We start from the raw sequence: 23,530 nt of genomic DNA on the forward strand, positions 1-23,530 counted from the left end.
AGGTAGTAAAACATGACAGAACCTTTCCTGCCACTAAGGTTGTTTGGAGGCTTGAGGGACAAAACTGAAGTGTTAAAACGTACATACTCTCTCCCTCTCACTCACTCATTTGCTGAATGGATCAAGCTATGTGTGAGTAGGACAAGTAACCGAGGATGGTGGGGCTGCGGAAAATTTGTGGGGGAAGTAATGTCCAAGATGGAGACTAAACGATAAATAGGGAGAAGTGGCAAGAAGTCAGCATGGTCCACGAAGCTCTCCTTGTGCTAAGGCATGCATTGGTCTGTGTCTGAGGAAAGCAGAAGTTGGGAGAAGGTGTGGAATGAGGATCCGTGTGGAAGAAATAAAGAGCAGAGTCAGTTTAGGTAAACATTCCTATTTCATATTATTTAGAAGTAGTTTTTAATTTTACTAAGGCTGGGCACTCTGTGGAAGAGATATAAAAGTTTACCCAACCGACTGTATATCTTGGCAGTTGGCTACGTACAGTGCAAAAACCCTTTCTTGACATATATGTAGAATGGCCAGTCTTCACAATTGGGACTTTCAAGGAGTCTTCTCTTCCATGTTAAGAAAAATAAGAGCAAAACAATCAAACAGTGGTAAACTGTCCTAATGAGAATGACTGATCTTTTTTTTTGTTTCAAACCCAGTAACATTCTCAAAGTAAACACCAAATTGTGTTGCTTGGGGCTTGTTGTCTACATACTTGCTCCATGGAGAATTTGCTGAGATATTTCCTTGGAGGGAGGTTGTAACTCAGAGGACAAAACAATAACAACAACAAAAAGAAGCATGTTTTGTTATGAGTTTATTAAGTTGCTAAGGATTTTTTTTTTTTTACTTTTCACTACCATATCAGGACACTACTGTAAATCATATTTTATAATACCTAGTACATGAGAGGTACGTTTTGCTTTAGGGGATTCTTACACGCCAGAGAACAACTGATCCTGGAGAAACCACATTCCTTCAGATTTGGTGGGCAAGTAATTATAGTGTAGGTAGTATATATCCTTCTTTATGAAAATGTTATAAAACACAGGAACTGGGATATTTAAAGTGAACTACAGTATTAGATTTTTCTTTTGTACGCATATTCCAACCATAGCAATTAGTACTATTAAGAAATAGTTTTCAGCTACTGTAAAAACAAAGTGCTTCCCTCTGAGAAAGGGGTCTTTTAACTCTGGAAGAAATGACTGATCCTTGCTTTAGACTCAGAGAAATAATATCAGGCAGCCATAAAAAGGGAGCTCAGGCATAACACAGAGGCTGTTACTCACAAAGTCCCCCTCCTCTACTCAAGACCAGTTTTGTTTTGTTTTTGGTGTCATTGACAGTCTCACCACCTTCTGGTCATTGGCCTCGGCCCGCACCATGCCCTCACCCAGTAGCAGGGCCCAGGCTAAAAGAGAAAGGGAAGCTTGCAAAGGCCCCTTGAGTCTCCCCATGTCCACCTAGCATCCCATCAGCCTCAGAAGAGCCAGCTAGTCTCCAAAGGCAAGTGATTCATGTCTAGAAACGCCGGGCAGTTAAAGCAGGATTTGAGCCCGCTCAGGCCAGTAAAACCAACAGCAGAAAAACGAGTTCTGTGAGCCTGAAAGTCCCTACTAAGCAGCTGTGTCCCTTGGTGTTTTGGTTTCAGGCTAGCCTTTTGTTCTCAGAATCTGTTTTCATGTGAGGCAAGAGCACAAACAAAAATAAAAATGAGTTCTTATGGGAATACTTACGACAAGTCTGTTTCTGTCTGGGGTTTACGTCAGCGGTTTGTTTATTTTTTAAAAATGTGAGTGACTCATCATCTTCAAGAGAGAGAGGAGGTTACTGTTTAAAAAGTAAAGATTAATCTTTTAAAAGGACTAACCAGAATGTTAGATAGCTGATACACTTCCAATAATTTGGATGGGTAAGATTTCCAGAATAGTCCTGGAACTGAATTGGGGGACGAGGGAAAGGATGGTTGAGAGCATGAAAAAATAAAACCCTACAGCAGTTTTCAGTGACATAAGAATGTAACTTTTGGCCAGAGTTTCAAAGTGATTATCTTTGTTGAAATCATCACATGATAGAAACTTGCCATGTAAAATATCAGAGTAACTAGTTTTTCTAAACATAGCAACTTCTTTTTAAATAGAAAATGAGCACAATAAGGAAAATAGGAAAAGAAACCCTCCCAGACCAATCCCTTCCTGCTCCATGTCCAGGAAAAAAAAATTATCATTTAAAACTTAATTACCAAAAAAAAAAAAAAAACTTAATTACAATCAGAAACAAGAAAAACATATGCTTTCATTTCTAATTGATGAGTGTGTTAAAGATTTAATAGTTTACAATTAAGATGACTATTTCAAGATTACAGAAAGTCTACACCATTCCCAGTGTGCTCTTCTGTTCTAAGTCTGTAATTAATTTATTTGGGGGTGGGGGGGGCTCCTGTTTTCTCAGAGACCTTAATTAGAAAAGAGGGTTTGGTTTGAACACAGAGCCTGTTTAGCCTCCTTCATGCTCCATCTTCTCTCTCCCTCATGACTACCTTCCACCCAAAATGGCAGCTCCTAAAGACAAGCATGTGACATGAAACCAAAGTTTAAAAGTTAAGAAACTTCTATAGCAGTTGACAAGGTTGACATTTCATTAACTTGTTGGTTCAGCCTTCAAATGATTTCTCGAGGCAAAGCACACTGTTTGGAGTTTACAGCTTTTTGTTCTTCTTTCCCTCACAGTCTACAGTCATGTTTAATTTGGAATCTGGGCTCCTTTGGCAAATTAGCAATTAGAACAATTTTGTGGGAATATGTATATGTGTCATTAGTTTTTCTGCAAATTAATAGCAAGGGCAGAGGTCAGGCAGAAATTTTCCACTTGACTGCAGTTCCTCTATTGAGACTTGGCACTTGGTTTTGGAATGGCCACAGCTGCTCTCAGACACCCTCTTCCTCTAGGAACTGTCTTTTAATTAGTTTACCTCATAGCCATCATTACAAATATTACTGCCTCCCCTCCTCGAAATAAAATTACTGTTTCTACAAAATATTCCACTGACATCTTGCACCACTGCACATTGATGGTGGGGTCACTCGAATGCTGCATTTAATCATTAGATCACCTCCATTCTCGTTTCCTAATTAGAGTCCTTACAATACATTTTTATCTGGTAATTAGCTGAGATTGGCTGCTTCCTCTGTGGCTTATTAGAGACAGCCCAGCAGTGGGTGTGAATCACAGTGTCATTTGTCAAGCCTGGTAAGGCCCCCTCTCTGCTCTCTCCTGGTTTAGAGTTTATTTCCACTTGCAACTGATGTTCAAAAGCTTCCAGAAAACTCTGCATTTCTTTCTTCATGGCTGGTGCTAACCTGGAGGGATTTTATTTTTCACTGTTGCTTTTTTGGTAGGAACATTTCAAATGTTAACACATTTGTAAAATCTATAAAAATCAGCTTATCCTACATTTTATGACATTATACCATGTCACTTGTCTTCTAGTTGGTGAGCACCTACAGTGATGGGTTTGCCTTGCTAATGGTTTACATAAGTTTTCACTTTTGGTAATTAAACTATAACTTGGAGAATCAATGATCTTCTGCACAAAACTGGCCTTTTTCTTAAGATTGGATTATATGTATATTATAATTTAGATTTAGATATTATTTGACTATTTTTTTGTTTGTTTTTGTTTAAGAAAACCAGTGTTCAGGATAATGTTTATAAACTGGATAAAGAGGTGAAATACTGGAGTTCTCAAAATTATTTGCTGATGCAAATAATTTTGAAAATTATAATTCATGAAAATTAAATAAATTACGAAATTCAAATAGTTTATGAAAATTAGTGTACATTTTCCTTGACCATTTTCTGGATTTGGTGGTAAGCTCTTCAAGGGCAGCAATTTTCATTCTTGTTTTGACCACTTAAAGAATGTGCTTGATAATATGTGCTGAATATTTACTTGATAATATGTACTGAATGCCATTTTTAGCAGAGATAAAAGTTTAGTCACTGAATATTTTCCAAAATTGAGTATATAGGAAAGTGACACTGGTTAGTGTTTTGGTTACTGTTCATTCTTCCTTTTAACTGAGCATAAGAAGATGATTATAAAAGGGTTCTAAAGTCACACAGTCTTTGTATTTAGGCCCAGTTTTCATGTGCCTCAGTTTGCTTATTTGTAAAATAATGGGAAATAATGTCTCAAGTATTAGTGATGGTCTGAGAATTCAGTTAAACAGGACAGTGGCAGGTGGTTTGCAATATGAGTTTTGTAAATGTTATCCATGACTTTCCACAATGTTCTAACATTCTTAGCCTTAACAGTACCTGAATCTATTTATGAACTTTAACCTCTCACACATCAATTTCCTTAACTCTTTGCTTGGACTGATGCTTATACACATTGTCTCTATATTGGTCTGTGATAAAGGCCCAAGGCAACAAAGATGTGCCCCAATCTTCCCCCTTTGGTTTTCAGCTCTGCTCCATCACATGGCAGTTACTGTGAGCTCCTAATGCTTACTTTGCAAATGTGTGATGAAGTAGTTTCCAGAACTAATAAAAAAGCAGCACAGAGCATCTTCCCAGTTTGGCAGGGGATCTGTCTGGGCACTGCCATCTCCTTAGCTTGCTCATCTCAGGCATTGGGGTTGTTGTTTGTTTTGCTGAGTCAACATCCCAAGCCGCAAAATAAGAAAAAAAGCACAACTACAAGTGTCCAGCCCAACTTTTGAGTTTTCAGTATCATTTACATGTTTCTATTAGAGTTCCCCAATGATGTGTCTTTTTATTCTTCCTATGTGTTGCTTTTTTATGGAACTACCCTAAACATATTAGATGGAGAAGTTTCTCTTGGTGTATGAATAAGGTTGAATCTTTTCAATAAATTGTAACTCTCTTTTAATATGTTCTTTGATAATGATCTCAGAGGAGTCTCACTTTTAATATCTTCTGCAAATAATGCCTTGTTCTTAGGACAGCAGCAGTGGTAAAATAGACCTAGTTTGTTCAGCACTTTCAAATTTGGTTTCAGCAGTCTACTCTAGATTTGGGCTGGTTGTGAGCAGCTAACGTAGCAATTCTTAAAATTTTTATGACAACAATACTGTTTTACCAGTATTAATAAGAAAAGCATTTCAAGATGAAGCCAGGTAGATAGGCTAAGGAAGAAAGAATAACATATTATTCATTCTTGTCCCCCTATCCTACTGCCAATATTCATTTCCATATTCATTACATCATTCCTGATAATTTGAAAACCTGAAGGAAAAAAAATCAAAAAGTTTATTGTCCCAGATCTCTCATGCAATATTCCTTTTAAATGAATAGCTTCCTGCCCTATATTTGATAGACTTTAATGAAGAATACACATAAAGTTTCCAAAGATAAGTGTCACCAGCAAATAGAAAGAGCCAAATGATGACTTACAGGGCCAGTGCCGTCCTCTTTAGCCAGAGCTACACTGATGCTCAGTTCCCACCTGTGAAGCTTTACTATGGACTAGCTTCATGTTGTCATCTAACTATGGCTATTTAAATGCAAATGTAAGTTTAATAGAAAAAAATTAATAATTCCTCATTCTAGCATGTTACAGAAAGTTCTGGTGAGCTGAGACAGACTCAGATCTGTCTGTACCAGTACCTGTTTCCAAAATCATTGCTATTTACTTGCATACTCTGTAAGACCTCCATCTCAGTCTTTGAGGTTTGCAAATCATGGTAGGCTATTGAAAGGGATGTAAAGTTGTGCTTTAAAGAAATGTTTTCACTCAGGATTTCTCAAGCCTCGCTAGGCTAGGTGTCTCCTTTTATTTTCGATACTTACTTTGTGCCAATAGAAGAAAAAGTGCATGTTACAGCAGATATGCTGTACTAACTCCTAAGCGTACTGTTTTTGTAGAGCAAGCCACTTCACATTTCAGTTGATTAATAAACATACTTAAACAAAACTGGCTATGATCCCTAGTATTATTCTTCTTGGGTTTTGCATGTTTTCTGGGTTGCTGTATTTTTCTGATGGCCTTCTAAGAATGGTCCTTTTTTCACAGCTGAATCTGGTATCCAGTGTCACACTCTCCAAGTCTGCTTCCGAGGCTTCTCCACAGAGCTTACCTCATACTCCAACGACCCCAACTGCCCCCATCACTCCCGTCACCCAAGGCCCCTCCGTCATCACCACCAGCAGCATGCACACGGTGGGACCCATCCGCAGGCGGTACTCAGACAAATACAATGTGCCCATTTCTTCAGGTAGATGCTCCATTTTTGCTTCATGTAAAATTGTAATATGTAATTCTCATGATGAGTCCCTTTTTTGACATTGATCATTAACAGTACAATGATTCTTATTTAGCAGATATTGCGCAGAACCAAGAATTTTATAAGAACGCAGAAGTTAGACCACCATTTACATATGCATCTTTAATTAGGCAGGTAAGTAAATAACACAGTATGTGAAATTATATCAAAAGGTATACGTGTCCATGGATATATTATATTGATGAAGTAGTTTTAAAACCATTTAGTAGGCAAGCATGCTAAAACCTTTTCTATAAGGTTTTTTAAAACTGCAATATATAACATAATTGCTTTTGATTAAGTATTACAATACGATGTGATTATTAGGAAATTCATTTCACACAACAGTGAAAATGAGCCTGTTTAAAGATGGCAAGTCAATTATCACAAGCTACAGTAATCTCTGATCCCTAGAATTAATCTGAGCTCTAAATAATTACTGAGCTTTAATCAGCTAGTGAAATGTTTTGCATTTCTCTTTGATTCTGCTTTATGAATGACTAATAAATTAATATTTCTGTACGGAAACAGAAATAAAAACTCAAAACAATTAGATAATTCCATTTTGAATTTTGCTATTGAACTATTAAATACAATCATTAATCTTAGATTATTTTTTAACCTTTCTTACGATTTAGCTCTGAATCATGGTTATTTTATATTTTTCAAGAAACTGTATCATGATGATTCTGCGGATTTGGGCGTAAATTATCTTCTTCCGTTACTTTTGCTTCATAGGCCATTCTCGAATCTCCAGAAAAGCAGCTAACACTAAATGAAATCTATAACTGGTTCACACGAATGTTTGCTTACTTCCGACGCAATGCAGCCACGTGGAAGGTACGTGTTCTCTGGGGCCGTTTAGTCTTGAATCTTGCCTTTACAGAAGAGATTTTGTTGTGCCTTAAATGCAGTTGTTGCAAGTTACATTTATAATGTCTGGTTACACTGGAGTGTCTCTCTAGTAGTGTTTGACTGAGAAAATCAAGACTGCAAAGACTTAACATTTGGATGTAAGTCCTCTCCTTGTAGGGAATGTTGAGGATAGACCCTGACTTATACAGAACCTCCTGCCCTTAGTTGTTGAGCCAACGCCAATATTTGCAGAGGCTCTCAGAATTCTTTAACCATTAGGAACCTAGAGAAATTGCCAGACAAATTTGACATCACATTCACTAGTTATATAAATAATGTGGAAAACTGTATAATACCGGCATTGTATATGGGAATTAGTAGAGGAAAATACAATATGTTAAGTCTTGGGGTGTTTTTTTATGTCAAGAGATTGTATATCAGAAACACAGTTATTCTGGGGAAGGAAAGTAGCTTTTAATTATGGAACTTTCACTGTAACATCATTTACTATTAAACAGGTCAAATTTTACAACTCCATGTTAGATATCCTTTATTAGGTATGGGGTCACAAGACATAACTCATTCCCATTTCAGCAATTGGTGTGAGAGTCCATTGTATTAGATTAAGCCCTCATAACTTTTTGGATTTTTTTCATCTTCAATTTCTTAGTGTCTAATATTTTTGCTATGAGAGAGGGCAGGCCCATTTTGTTTTTTTAGTACTTTTACTATTTTATAATCCCTAAATCCAAAAACATTTAGAATTTAAATATTTTAGGATCTTTATTCCATGCATTTTTATAAATACAAAAAGGGATTTATTTTAAGAGTCAAAGAAAACTTGCCTTACTTGAAACAAATATCTTCCATGCAATATCCTTTATTTTATATGGGCAGAAAACAAAAGCAAAACTAGAAAATATTTCCTCTGTTATAGCATTGATAAATAGCATCTTAATTTCTGAATCATATACAGTGTTATAACCTGATGTTACCTTAACAAAAAAAAAACTATTTTCAAACAAAAAATAACTAAAAAATGAATACCTAGTATTAATTTATCAACTTTACAGAACCATCAATTATTTTTTTCCATCAATTATTTTATTAAGATGCCTGGATATTAAAGGAAACACCTACTTTCAAAATGTACTCTCTCTTTCTCAGCATGCCTTGGGAGAGAAAATACTTTAACTATGAATTAAAAATTCTTTAACTATGAATTCTTTTCAAACTTTAGAAAATATATGAAGCAGATATTTTCTTCAAATTGGCTTTTATTAAATAGCTGATGATCAAATTTAAAAATAGTTGCCAGTCAAGAATATATGATTTAAGCTTACATCTGTGTATGGGGGGTGAGGGTGGGAAGCCACTGATATAAATTATCCTGGATGAAGTACTTAATGACTCAGGAAGACATGTCCTTACTTGTACTCTTGATTTTAGACAAAAGATGAAATGCCCCATTGAAGTTATAACTGGAAAGAACTTACTCATCTTTTTGGGAAACACTTGATTCCTAGTTGCTCTGGGTTAAATGTATAGTCTTCAAAAACAAAACTGAAGTTTGGACTTTACATCTTTACTTGCAGGCTATTTAGTTCAGACAGAGCTATAACAATTCTTTCTTCAGATGTGGCTTCTTTAGATCTTTTCTATTCTGTACATTTTGATACTTATTTTTAAACACCAGACAATTATTAGGATGAGGAGAAATGTTGAATTCTTTCCCAGTTATAACACCTATGTACATGTTTTGTCTTTTTGTTGTTGTTGTTATTTTGATTTATTTATTTATTTATTTCAACTTCTTCAGTGTTGCTATAAGAGATAGCAGCAGACCCTTATACTTTTCCTTTATGCAGACTACATTTTATATGCTAAGAAATTTATACTACCAAATATAATTATAACATCCAAGATGCTTTCATAGATTTTTGTTTTATTTCATCTTCATTCAAACCTATCAAACCGATTTGAATCAGGGGGTTCCTTTCATGGTCACCTGGTTACCCTGTACCTACACCCAATTATGCTGACATTGCTCAGAACTCCTTGGGAAGGTAGCTCATGAATCCTCATGGACAGTTTGTCATGCCATGGAATAAAACTTGTCTCCCTCTCTTCTGAATATTCTGTATCAGAAAAAAATTATTATCCAGCTTGATTCCTTGCAGAGTCACCAATTGTGGTAGTCTAAACTTTGAAACACCCCCTGAGTATGAAGATAACCCCCTTTAAGGATAATTTAGAGAGGAATTATCACAAGTGGCAGGAAGGGAGGGGTGCAGAAATGTTTGAGCAACAGCAAAATTATTGGAATTGGGTGGCGGGCCCACAAGGTACATACATCAGATTTCATGTCCCAGAAGTCCCCCTACATTTATTCCTGCAGGGAATTAAAAGAAAAAAAATTTGAATAAATGACATGGGTCCCTTTGTAATATCCATTAGTCTAATTTTGAAATCTGTCAGTTCAGCCAGCATGGCTAGAGAAACAAAGTGATGCTTCCTAATTGTACGCAGTTAGGGTTGTAGATTTCCTGAAATTCAAAGGAAAAGGGATGTCAAAAGTTCTTCACCCTCAGTTGAGATCCTCCTTTTTAAAATAGGTTAAGAGATGTTAAGGATCTCAATTTAGAGAGACAACCAGAAGTAACATTTTAATCATGAGAAACATGTGTCTGTATAATCTATGAGCTGCAGGAATGCTACCATTTTTTCCATTGAAAGTTCCTGGTCATGTGTTCCTTTGTCATTTTCTCAGTTAATTTAAGGTTACTTGTAACTTTTATATGTATTTGGAAAGGTAAGAAAGACAGCCTGATGATGGATATTGATCAGCTACAGTGGTGATTCTCTCAATGGATTTTTCCAATATAGAAATCTTCTTAATTAAAGAACAAAAAGAAAATGAGCAAAACTGTAGTTAACAATATGAATTGAGTCTTCCTCTTTTATGGTTATTAAAAAAAACTACCCTGTGTTATAGACAAGTGGGTTGCCATGGGACAGTTTTCTGCTTTACGTGTTTCCTTATTTCGAAATCATACTGACAGTATTTTCCAATTTTTACTGTGAAACCTATTATGGGCTTCTCTGTATTATAAACATACATTTCTCCTGGTTATCTGTTACCAGAGACGAGACTCAAATGTTGAAATACAATTAACTTACTATATGGTTTTTAAAATTTTGCTTCTGGAAAAGGCACCCTTAACCACAAGAAGATCATTCAAGGGGGCGGTAGCTCTAGGTCTTGGGTATGGTTTTATAACGGGGACTGTTAGGCTGAATTTACTGCTGTTTTTGGAGTCTTTTCTTATAGAAAATGTAAATGTTTTCTCTTTTATACTTGCTGCAGAATGCAGTGCGTCATAATCTTAGTCTTCACAAGTGTTTTGTGCGAGTAGAAAACGTTAAAGGGGCAGTATGGACAGTGGATGAAGTAGAATTCCAAAAACGAAGGCCACAAAAGATCAGTGGGTACGTCCACCATGTTTGAACTTCTTAGCCTAGCTTGGATTGTGCTAACAAGTATAACGTAGAGGCTTTTGGCTGCTAGATGGTGTTAGACCAAAGAACTGGTTTCACGTTGTCGCTCGCAGTTAAGGGAAGCAAAAAAGCATTTCATCCCTCCTGTTTTGTATACCCACCAGTCCCCCTGCCCTGCTTGCTGGTCTTTGTTGCATCACATGCTAGTAGCTTTTAGGTGGCAATGCATATTAACCCTCACAAACCATTTGCTTATGCTTATTGCATTTTATTTTCTTTTTCCTGTTCCCTGTATTGGATGTCTTTTCTGCCCCCAACCCCGTCTCCTTTTGTTGCCACTTCATCTCCTTTGCTGCTGCTCCTATCCCAGGGTGCCATTCGCACCAACCTCTCACTGCATAAGTGCTTTATCAGAGTAGAGGATGAGTTTGGGTCCTTTTGGACAGTTGATGATGAAGAGTTTAAACGTGGCCGCCATATTCAACGAGGCCGTCCTCGCAAATACTGCCCCGATGAAAACTTTGACGAGCTTGTCGCACAGTAAGAGCCTTTACTTGCTTTTGTTTTTTTTTTCTGCTGTTGCTTTGGCTTTGCATGGTTGACTCATCCCATGTAGTTTTGCATTTCACCAAGTAGCAGTGCCACGGCTTTCTGCAACAGAACTAAATTGTGTGATTTATACATGTATTTCTCTCGTTTCTCTTTGGAACACCAGTGCCTTGAATAATGCTTTTTTGAAGTCTTTAATGCAAATATTGGTTGTACTTCGATTCAGCAGCTTACTGGGACCCTAAAACTACGTACTTTTATGTGATACATAATTTTTCCAAGTAAAAGGAAGCTTTTATTTAAAGTGTGTATTTAACAGAGTAAATTTCTTATTTGTCATCCAGTGTAATAATATAAATGTAGTGAAATGAATGATTAAAATTTTCCGAGCATAGGGAAAAAATGAAAGCAGCACATACTGTTCCTAATGGCCCCCTGATAATTATATAGGTAATTTCCTACTGGAAGCCACTCAATAACCTCAGTATCTCCTGTGTGGCTATTTTGTATTTTTACTAGTTTAGAGAATTTCTGAAAACAGTATCTTCTCTTCATTTGTTAAGTTAATGGACAGCACCACATATTCTCATACCCACCCAGATTTGGCTGTTCTAGAATGATCCCAGCCCAACCCCCCCCCCCCTTAGGAAAGCCCCTACCCGGTACATATTTCTGTTTATCTTCTTTTGGCCTGGGGACTCTTCCAAGGAGCCATCCTGCTGTTCCCCTAGCCATTACTTTATAGAGTTCAGACCATGGAGATGCTGAAACACCCAGCTTCTTCACCTCAGTCCAGGAAGCCACTACCCAGCACCTCAGTCTTCTGCCTAACTGTTGGCAACAAGCTGGAAATTTATCAGTATTTTAAGACACTGAAGTAAATCCATGGAGAGAGTGTCCCAACCTGTTATTATTTAAGCCAGGTTTTTACACCCAGTTTCACTGGCTAGCAAAGTCTGTTGTACCCAGAGCTTATCGCCCTTACCTGTCCAAGAAAGCCAGGGAATCTGGATAGAACCTAACTTTTCTTTAATTTTGTTACCGGGGTAAATTTCTGAGTAGGAAGGATACCAGCGAGCTTAAAACAAAACTTAGCTAGGAACTTGGGGGTTGATTGTGTTTAACTTTGACTTTTTATCTTTTTCTTATGCAGTAACCCTTCCCTTATTAAAAACATGCAGAGCAGCCACGCCTACTGCACACCTCTCAATGCAGCTTTACAGGTAAGATGAACGGCCATTCCCGAATATGCAGCAGGGGCACATGTCTCCCCCACTCATTTCAAAATATATTAGCCTCGCTCTAATTAGATATTAAATTTTAATTCCGTTAAACTTTTTTCTTAAGTGCACAAAGCATCGTACTCCCTGGAGGCAAACACATTGGGCTGCTTCAGCATTAGCAGGATGCTTAGCATTTTGAATATTGTGGCAAAAAAATTAAAAGTTCACTTATTAATATTTATCAGCAGTATCATAATTTCCATCCTCTTATTTCAGAATTTCACTTGAGGCAAAAATACCACAAGTGTAATTACTCTAGCACAGCTATTAATGTGCGGGATGATAGGCCACTGTATCACATGACCTTCTATTGTTCATGGGTTTAAAGAGAAAGCAGAGCTTTTTATTTCTTCTTCTTCTTTTGAAAGTCTATTTTAGCACATTTTCTTTTGTCCGGCGGTGATATGTGTTTGGTTCATCTTGTAAAAGTAAACTGTTTTTGTTTAAATGGTGAAGGTGTTTAAGAAGACGGTGTAACTTTCCAGAAGATTGCTCAAAATTACATAATAAGCATACTGAATGTTTGTTTCCTCTACCGACAGACCCAGCACTCATTAGGTAACCTGTGTTACTGGTAAATGGAGATACTGGTATTGAGCAGGGGAGAGATGATCATCCAGATAGGAGTTGCCAGGGCAGCCCTTGTATTGAGCAGGCATTTTATTTATTACATTTCTCAGTTACCAGACAGTAATCTTATAAGTGGGAGAAAATTCTGCAGGACTGCTTTGTTAAAGCCCCTAGGTTGTACCCAGGCCCCTCAACAGTTCACGGGTCGGCAGTGTCTTTGTGCCTATGGCCCTGTTTGATTCCCACCTTTTCCAGATTCTCAGTGACAAGTCAATGAAATGTTAACTCCTAACTGATATTATGTATATATTTATATTTACAGATCGATCTATCTAACACATATAATCCCATGCTATTGCAGATATTGATAGCCTGTGTTTGTTGTGATCACCTTAACATTGGTTCTTAGATACGTCAACGTTTTATTCTCCTCCAAAGGGCCATCATACATAAGCAGATACTAAAATTTTATAAGAGAAGGGTGCAAGTGGAATAAAGTATTTTAAAGGCTTCTTAGGGGATCACCGTGAAAGCTTGTGAGACAAGTGGCGTAACTGAAACAGCGTGGGGTAAGGAGGAGGTAATGATAGGAGCCTGGCTCTCACTGCTCATTCCACAAATATTTATTGAGCACCTACTCTGTGCCCTACAGCATTATTTTCCCTAAGCAGTGAGTTGAGGCTAATAGCTCCCAAGAACTAATGGTTCGTATTGTATATAGTTTCACTTCAGAAACAAATTCATTGAACTCATCTTTCCAGTAATTATATTTATTTATTTTTAGACTGACTGAACCAAATTTAATAGGAAGAACTACTTTCCACATTGCTTTTAATTATTTGTAGTTTACCCAGTAACTTTAGAAAAGCAAATGAAAGCACGCTTAGATGCCACCACTGTAAATACCATTCATTAGTAACTTATTTTCCCTGGAGTCTTGTGAAGTGTGAATTTAAAAGCCTCTCTATCTGGAACAGTATTAAGATGACAAGCACATTTTACATTCATGAGGCAGAAAGGCAAAAAAAAAAAAAAAAAAGGCAGTGCTCCTCCATCCTCAGGATTCTCTTAACTATGTGACTAATTTCAATTAGGATGCTTTGTCATTCTAGAACTGTTCATGTTTCAGCTCTAAACATTTTTCTTTTTTTTTTGCATCTATTGCACCCTTGTCAGTGTTAGCCCAAAATTCTACTGCAGTTTTCAAGAAAACTTTATTTTCACAGGGAGGTGAGGCTGAACAAATTGACATAAACCCATGATTGAGGAGTGAATCTTCGCTCTCTTGTATGAGTTGGTCAGTAGACAGCCTCAAAGACAACTTTTTGCTACACAAATTAAATAAAGATTCTACCAGCAGGCCTTCCTTTTCCTTTATTGCCCATTTCCATTTTTTAAGACAAGTAAAAATAATAGTGGAACAACATCTTTAAAAGATTACTAAAGCAACATAATGCATGATATACAATTTATAAAATAGGACAGCAGAATCCACTACAGAAATAAAACATTGGACTTGGGACAGATTACATTATGCTCTGAAAAAGTGAAGTAACTAAGGGTAACCATAAAGCTCCGTATTTATAGACTGCCTTTTCCCTCAGCTCTCAGAGCAGTTAATGTTCCAGCGTGATAGTACTCCAGGACTTCGGCATCATCACTTAAGTACCTGCGTTATTTTGGCAGAGGTACCAGTGAGATATAAAACACATACTGTGCACAGGGCCATTTATATAATTAAGTCCATTATAAAAATCTGTAACCCACCTAAGCTCTTATGAGTACATGAATTACAGAAAAGAACCGCTTTGTAGGTGTGGATAGTTAGTGAATATTTTTCAAACATTGGATAGTTGGCTTTGATCACTCACCAAATAATGACGTGTCAGGCGCTAGGTTCTCTTTGTGGCCCACTGGATAATTTTATAAAGGGAGAAGGCTGGTTTTCTTCACTTGGCTCTTTCTTGTCTGAGAACCAAGGTTCAATATCAGTGCTTGCCTATAGGATGCCTGTCATCACTGTGACTTCAACCCATGCTTTATGACACAGTCCCCATCAGAAATTACTTTGACCTAGAACATTTGAGAGCCAAGAAGATCAGATAATCCCAACAAGGTTACCCTGCCTTTGGGTGACTGGCTCATCTGAAAGAACATATTCTTCACACATTTCAGTTTTGTTTGACTTGAGCCAGTGACAGCCCACTTTTTTCCGCATCCTTCCTATGTAATAGCAAAATAGTCTTGAGGTAGCCAATCTTGCATTTCTAGTTAAAAGAGACTTGGATGATGGTCCCATGACATTGCCATGACTGAGAGAGGATTGACCACTGTTTTGTCTCAAATAAAGGCAGTTAAGATACTTCTCCAGCTGCAGATTGGGGAGAAAATATCTGGCAACTATCCTTGCATTTAATGCTGCCCAAAAATGGGGGGAAATGCTTTATTGAAATTACAAGAGAGCCGTTGGAAAAAAAAAAAAGTACTTGATGCAAATTATTGGACACACTGTAGGAAAGTCAGGAATGTTCAGATTTGCTGTTCATCAAAATGAGTTCACCACATTTGGAAATAAAACAGGAGTTTCCTCTTCCCCCGCCCCATTTCTTAAGAAGGCAGTTTTGTAAATTCAGAAGTGGAGGAAAAGAAAAGCTGCGGGCTTGCGGAGGGCCCAGCTTTGAAATTGTTCCTTAGCCAGTGCTGGATTTTCCTTACCCAGTGCTGGATTAGGTGTGGATGGAGCGTCATTGCTCAGACTTATATCTAGAAGTCATTTCTGGCTTTAGATTTGTAGTGTGAGATGGAGATTGCATAATGTATAGATTCTCCACAGCCCTGTTTTGTCCTTTTCTCTTCATTTTTTGGCTTTAGTTCTCCTTGAAAGCCAGGATTTCCAGAATAGTTTGGAGTCTTGTATGACTGGCCAGTTGAAGTCACCCTGCCAGATTGTCTTGTGATTTTACTTTTTCTTCAGTAGGATGGAAAATCAGGCCTGGTAGAGTCAGCAAGAGGACATTTCTGATAAATCTTGGTCTAATTAGAGATGCCAGTTTTTGCAAGGCTGTCCTCTTTAATAAAATAAAAATGTCACTGGATCATAATCACTATCCAGATGAAACAGTATGGACACTTTAGTGATATAATTGATGGTTGTCTGAATTTCCATCTGGGTGGTCATTTTATTTAAAGGCAGTAAGATAGGAAGTGAATAGTATCCCATCATAAAGTTTAGGGTTTTTTGTTTTCCCATTTCCACACTTTTTGTGCTGACACTCATTTGGAGTGACTTTGTCACCTTCAATATGGTAGGTACCCCCTAAGAAATATGATTTAGAACTTCCTGTTGCCAGAGAATTTTTTCTTTAGTCCTAAAATTCCAGGTAATTGTTCAGAGTCTGAAAGCTTGGATGGAGTTATATTCATTCAGTTATCTCAAACTACACTAAACAGATTAAAAAGGAAATGATGGGGGGAGGGAGATGAAAATTGACTCCAATTCTATAATCTCTTCCTTTTCTATAGGATCTAAGAGGTAAATGTTTATGGAAGTTCTCATAAATTTGAGCTGTGCAGCCAGAATAATCTGATCAGATCTTCAATATCCAATATGGAGTCATCAAAGTGGATAAAAAAAAAAATGAAAATCCCATTATATTTCCCTGTGATCTGGAAATATTCAGTTCCTCTTGAAAAAAAAAAAAAAGGCATCAGACACAAGCCTCATATTAGATAGCTTTGCCTAAACCATGTGACTCTACCCAGCAGGGCTGAACTGTTCTTTCCTCCCCAGGGAGCTTCCCCCAGCCCATACCCACCTAGCTTTTCAAACTCAAGCTTGAAATATGTGTCACTAACTTGACTTTGAAAGAAAAATCCTTCTATACCTATTAGAGACTTGTGTTTGCCAACCATGCTATGGCTAACTTCAATAGAAGACAATTATATGCAGCCACCATTAATAGTTTCCCTGTGTATGCATACCCTGTGTCTTCATAAATTTTCTCTTGGTTGATGGCAGGCTTCGATGGCTGAGAACAGTATACCTCTATACACTACCGCTTCCATGGGAAATCCCACTCTGGGCAACTTAGCCAGCGTGATACGGGAAGAGCTCAACGGGACAATGGAGCATACCAACAGCAATGAGAGTGACAGCAGCCCGGGCAGATCGCCCATGCAAGCTGTGTGAGTACTGTCCACTGTCCAGGCGTTGCTCTTAGATGCTGCTCTCCTCTTTTTCTGGGAGCCCTGTACACCTTTTCTGTATTTTCTGATTCTTCAAACCCAGGTAGAAGCTTATGCTTCTGGAAATGCTTAGCAATATTAGCACAAAAAGGATGTCTTACTGACTTTTCCTTAAAAGTCATCAACTTTATGCAACTCCCTACCCTTCCCCAAGTGCACACATCACTAAAGTAGCTGACACTTTTCCTTTCTTTTCTCTACTTATCATCTTGGGCCATTATTTAAGCCACATTACTCTCTTCTCCTAAAATTGGTATGCATCTCTGTGCAAAAATTTGTGCTTTGTTCTACTTTTGGGCATGGTGAACCTAACAGGGGAGAAAAAGAATCTTTATTTACTCGATTGTTTGATAAGCTGAACCTCAAACAGGATGCCGGGGTGTTATTACCAAGCATTAATGATGGCACAAATGAAAGGCAGCATGATTTATAGATTGCTCTTAAAATATCAAAAGGAAAATTAATAGGAGCATTATAGCAGCAGACAGCAGTGTAATGAGCACACATATAACCGAATGAAGTGATGGGCGATGGTTGTCCACGCTGAATGTGAATGGCAGTCAGGCTAAGAAACCACAGAAAGTCCAGGCCATGAAGCTGTGGTGCCCCTGGGGATGGCTGGATCATGGGAGGGAACTGTAACTGTCACAACTCCCCCCACTCCTCGAAAAGTTTAAAACAGTGCGAAGAAACCACAATATCCCAAATGATGGGATTTACTGGGGATAAAATGAGAGCCTCTCCCTAGCAGCGAGTGTCTGAAACAGCCGCCTGCTTTAACACAGCATTTCTAATACTGTTAGCTCCGTGTGGACCTCTTGTCTACATGGGCTTTCTGAATTACTGATCAACATCTTTTTTTTTTTTTTTAAGATAATTTGAATGATAGCAACAGAATATATGACCTATAGCAATTAGGAACAGAATGAATTGGCATCTAATGACCATCATGAAAATACTATCTGCCAGGATAATTGGTGTGTTCCTGGAAATCTGAAATTTGATTATTTAGCATTTGAATTTCAGGGCCAGAGTGCTTTGAAAAGAATGTTTAATGATGTAAATCATCCCTTTGTTTTTATTTAGTTATCTTTTGAAATAATTGCTCCTAACTTGTAAGCGCAATCCCTTAGCATTTACTTCACAACACCTTAAGAATGTGTTTACTCCTCATAGCGAGAATGCCATACCTCATCCCTTCTCACTAGGCTATCACATCTTTCTGATGCGCTGTCACACTCATTTTCATCTTTAAGTCATTGCCATGACAGTAGTATTTACTGTGATATTAAAGTTCAGAACAAGTGTAAATTGATATATGAGCCACTTAAAGAAATGCCCATTAGAATAAAAGTGACTGAAGTTATTGAATGAATGACAGTGATACTTTTTCTTATAATCTATCAGATTTCTCAAGTTTATTTCATACAGGCAATCACTTAAAATATTTGGGGGAAAATTTCAGGCAGCAGTTTAGAATGATGCTAAATGTGCTGTGGAAGATAAAGTTAATACACAGTTAATTTGTTGAATTAACCCCAGTATTACCAGAAACCATGTTTTCTAGCCATCTGCATAAAGACATCAAAATGTGCACCATTTGTGGCTCAGATCTCACAGGTTTACATTGTTTGCTAAATATAATTATATGTCAACAGCAGATTCCTAATCCTGCCATCAGTGTCATAGACTGCTACTCTTTTTGACCCTGTATTTCCATTAAGTGAATTCTATAATGACAGAGTTTTCGTTCTTGTCTAATATGCATTACCCTGCTATGATGCAAATTGTTTTTTTTAACTGTTCAAGATCTTTGGAATAAATCAAGTCATAAACTTCCAACAAGGCTTAAAGGACCTTGTTAGTATGGCAGCCCAAATCACATCTAGTGTTGAAACAGACTGGCTATTCTTACCCTTTCAGTGACTCACAGATACTACTGCATTTCTTTTCTCTTTGGAGACCTAGACAATAGTTACAGAATTACGACTTTGGGGCTTTACACTTTTATCCTGATTGGAGCCAAAAGAGCTACAAAGCAAAATACTCCCTGCTGCGCACACACCCTCAGAACACAATGCCTTTAAACACCAGTCAGCTTTATTTTAAAACTCTTGTGTTCCCAGAGAGGCTAAACAAAGGAATTACTCAGATGTAAAAGAGGGAAATGTGTGGTTTGCACAGTTTTCCAATGTTAGCCTTTCTAGAAGTAGGAGCTGGAGAGAGAGGTGCGGTGGCGGGGGCAGCGATCTGCACAGGGAAGAAGGGTGCCTCGTAGAGCCCCACTTTTCTGGGAGACGTAGTGTGTGTGAGGCATCATATCTGAAATAGTTTGCATCATACTTGAAATGTATCTTGCATGGAAATCCATTCTCTTCTATTCTCGGAAGCACTGCATGCCTGTGCTACTGCATTTGCCACGCTCAGGGGGATCTGTTGGTATCAAGAAACAACTGAAGTTGGATTTTATTTCTCTAGCATTTTTTTTTTTTAATAATAATTTTTTTTAAGATTTATTTATTTATTCATACAGAACCGGGGTACAAGCTAGAGATGTGGAGGGTGAGAGGATTCACCAGAGACAGAGAGGGGAGCAGAACAGGCAGATCGATGAAACACACTGCTGAGGGGAGCAGCGGGCGGGTCAGGAGAGGTCTGCCACGCCATGTGGACACCTCCGGGGCAGGCGGGAATCGAACTCATGCGGAAGTGGCTTTAACTTCTCAGTGCTGTGCTTTAACCAGCTGCACCACCAGGGAGGGCCTTCTCTAGCATTTTAAGAAGTCTTAATATCTCACTTGGTTGTGTGGTCAGGCTTTTACACAGTAGATCTCCTTCTCAGTGACATGTTTCGGTAACCCACTCTGCATTTTGCACTGGGGTCATGCCAGCGTGTACAAAAGAAAAGGCCGTAACCTGTGTCTTTGAGGTGGTAAATAATTTTACTCCTATTTTGAAGGACGGGGAGCAAAAACTTCTTTAATATAAATTGCCTTTACAGACATCTGATTTTTTTTCCCCAGATAAATATTTGTCAGAGTTCAAAATGATAAAGCAAGGACTTCATGCAGGCTGCTCATTTCTTGTAGGCCTCTCCTCCCCCACTTGCCTGTAATCTCATGTCATCAAATTCAGTTTTCTAAACCTGGAAATATTAACAAATCTGATAGTTTAAAAAAATGAGAGTAGGAAAATGTTGACCTGAGAAACTATATTTGAACCTCACTACATGGCTAAGTAAAACGCAGACACATTCCTGTCCAATTAACATTACCAGAGTCTTGTGGTCTGTGGAGATAGAGTAATTTATAAAATAATTGTTTTTAATAGAGAAAATATGAAACCGAAACATGAGAAATGTTCGCCATGGTCTGCAATCTAAGAGATACGATTTAAGGTAACCCAAGCTTACCTTATACCTGCTAAGCAACAAAATGTTTTTAAAACTAGTGCTTGGTGCTGATGAGGCTCAGTCTAAATTTATATAGCCCCTTTGCGAATTAATATCGCAATGAATCACAGGAACCATAAAGATGTTTTGGCCTTTGCTCCAACAGTTTCATTCTTAGAAATTTATCCTGAGGAGGTAAATCAACAGAAATAGAAAGATAAATGGTCACTGTATTATACAAAGAGCAAAGGAGAGCAGGGGAAGACAGTCACAAAATGTACTTTATTATGAGACCAACACGTCAACACAATGGAATCTCATGTAGCCATAAAACTCATAACTGTAAAGCTGGCAAAATAAGTCATAGTATTCCTGCATTTACAGTATGTAAAAATATATCCCCAGAGGGAGGGGATAAACACACACAAAAAGTTGTCCTTAACTAGAGCTGACCTCATGGACATATGATTGCTGTGGTTTTTGGGATCCCTGCTTACTGGGACGCTTGTTTGTTTTAGTGCTCTGCTATTTCCATCTTGACATTCTTACTAATTTTTTTAATCATATTTTTACATATGTACTACGTGCATTATATAGCCATCCTGAGACTTAGCTACATTAACAAAAAAGGTAGAGGCAGAGCACGGCCGGCCAGTAGGTGTGCTATAAAAAAACACCACTATATCTCTTTTTGCAAGTAGTTTTTAAAAGTACGGACACGATTTTTTAAAACCTATTTATCTTGACATCTACCACCCCACCCCAAAACTCTCTATGCTGTGCTAATTTTAGAGTCAATTGGTTTTCTGAAGGTTCAAGTTGTCAAGGGCAGTCCAAAGCACTCCTCTGTTTGTTTTTAAATGGTTCAAGTGGCCTTTGGGGCCTGCATACAACATCAATTATTTAGGAAGCCAGCCATCCCCAGTACCACCTCTTATTACTAATACTTGATAATGTCAATTAAAAAATCCTGCCTTCTGCAGCCTGTCCCAGAGATGGGACCCTTTTAACTTGAATGGTTCTTTTACATATCAAAAGCCCTGTAACAGAAAGTAATTTGTATTTGCAAAGGATCGGTTGTAAATATGATTTACGAACAACATTTCTCAATTGTTATCTGAGTGGTTTTGTGTGATCCCCGTGGTCCCCCTCGGGTGAACCAGGAGCTGGTCCATAATGAGAAAGTTGGCAGATCTCATCGTGGCCATGTCCCGGAGGCTGCTACCAGCCGGGTCTCCTGTTTTGCCTTGTTTACAGCTGACAGCGTTATTATTCTGATTGGGCTCTGCTTTCTTATCATATTGTTGTGTTGAGCGAGCCTTTTCCTCTCCGTTTGTGTTTCCTGCCAGGGCTTTTCTTGCCTTATTGACAGTTTGTAAAAATATGCATTAATTTGGAGTTTCAAGCATGTATCATGGTGTCTCTTTGCTGTGTTTGCTTGAAGTTGATTAATGATAGAACCTCGCTTGGGGTCGGTCTCTGGAGAGTTCTTTCACAGGTTCTGCATGTTAACTAGCAAAGCAGAACACACAGCAAGCCATGATTAGCCTTGCCTCCTGCACTCACCAGTCCCCATAAACCACCATTGTATTACAGATTTTTATTTCACGTAATTATTTGAAGATTTGTATTCATCCACCTTGAATGCCATGGCTGGGGCAGTTATCTGCTACACAAAGTGTATTCCTTGGACCAGTAACATCTCCTGAGAGCCTATAAGAGATGCAGGGTCTCAGGCTACTCCTGGGACCAACTGAGTCACGTGCTGCATTTTAACAAGATCCCCAGGTGATTCAGATGCACATCAAATTCTGAGAAACAGCACTGAGAAGAGAGGCTACTCTGTCCAGACAGTAGTCATTCTCAAGGAGCCCTAGCCAGAGAACCTTCTATGTCTGTCCATCTGTCTGTCTGTCGGTCTGTCTCTCTCTCTCTCTTATTCAGCACGGTACTGCTAGGCACATGTGGCCCTAGAACACTTGAGGTGTGGCCAGGACAACTGAGCAGCTGCATGTGGCATTGTATTAATTTTTAATTAATTTTCACTTTACTATCACCTGTGGTGAGGGGCTGTAATGTTGCACATTGTAGTTATAGATGTGTCTTTTCTGTTGCCCAGAACTCCTGAGTTGCTCTGGTTAGGAAATCTCTCTCAGTGAACCTCTGCTCATTTTCTTCCAGGCATCCTGTACACGTCAAAGAAGAGCCCCTGGATCCAGAGGAAGCTGAAGGGCCTCTCTCTTTAGTGACGACAGCCAACCACAGTCCAGATTTTGACCACGACAGAGATTATGAAGACGAACCAGTAAACGAGGACATGGAGTGAATATCTGGGTGGGCTGACCCCAAGAATGAAGATTGGGAAAAAAAAAACAAAACAAAACAAAACAAAGCTAAACACGTCAAAAATTAGCAGTGAAATTGTTCTCCATTTGTTGTACAGTCTGGAGGATTTTCACTACATTTTGACAACTCTGAAATGTGTTAACTCTTAGTGCCATCAAGAATCCCATTTGGGAGTATTTTTGATTTTTCTACTTTTTGTTGAAAAAAGGAATTTGTACTCTGTGCATTGGATGGACTTGTTTGGTACTTGGGATTTTCCTCTCTTAACATAACAGTCAACATCAGTGTTGTAAATTTGCTAAACTGATTCACTTTTAGCAGCAGACTTTGAACTGCAGTCCTGCCAGCGTTGGACACTGAGGACACCCAACTGAGCATGTGCACCTAAGCTGCAGACCAAGCCTCTGCCCAGAATTCAAGGATTCCAATGGACGACCTATTTGCACAGTACTGCATGTTGATTATCACTGCCTTTACTCCTTTTTTTTTTTTTTTTTTTTTTTTTT

The 23,530-nt window shown here is 38.2% G+C and overlaps 1 protein-coding gene across 1 annotated transcript in view; it reads left to right on the forward strand.

The window, feature by feature from the left end:
• The window catches only part of FOXP1 (forkhead box P1), a 226,593-nt gene extending 203,553 nt beyond the window's left edge, over positions 1 to 23,040 (forward strand). Inside the window, exons 10-16 of the mRNA XM_004675975.2 lie at positions 6,038 to 6,239; positions 6,343 to 6,422; positions 7,026 to 7,127; positions 10,510 to 10,631; positions 12,343 to 12,412; positions 17,061 to 17,227; positions 22,860 to 23,040. Coding sequence (XP_004676032.1) covers positions 6,038 to 6,239; positions 6,343 to 6,422; positions 7,026 to 7,127; positions 10,510 to 10,631; positions 12,343 to 12,412; positions 17,061 to 17,227; positions 22,860 to 23,004 — 888 coding nt within the window. The 3' untranslated portion in view covers positions 23,005 to 23,040. The remainder of the gene's footprint in view (positions 1 to 6,037; positions 6,240 to 6,342; positions 6,423 to 7,025; positions 7,128 to 10,509; positions 10,632 to 12,342; positions 12,413 to 17,060; positions 17,228 to 22,859) is intronic.
• Positions 23,041 to 23,530: the final 490 nt, after the last annotated feature.

The sequence above is a fragment of the Condylura cristata genome, unplaced genomic scaffold (genome assembly GCF_000260355.1).
Source record: "Condylura cristata isolate star-nosed mole 26May11 unplaced genomic scaffold, ConCri1.0 scaffold00004, whole genome shotgun sequence".
Classification (NCBI taxonomy): Eukaryota; Metazoa; Chordata; class Mammalia; order Eulipotyphla; family Talpidae; genus Condylura; species Condylura cristata.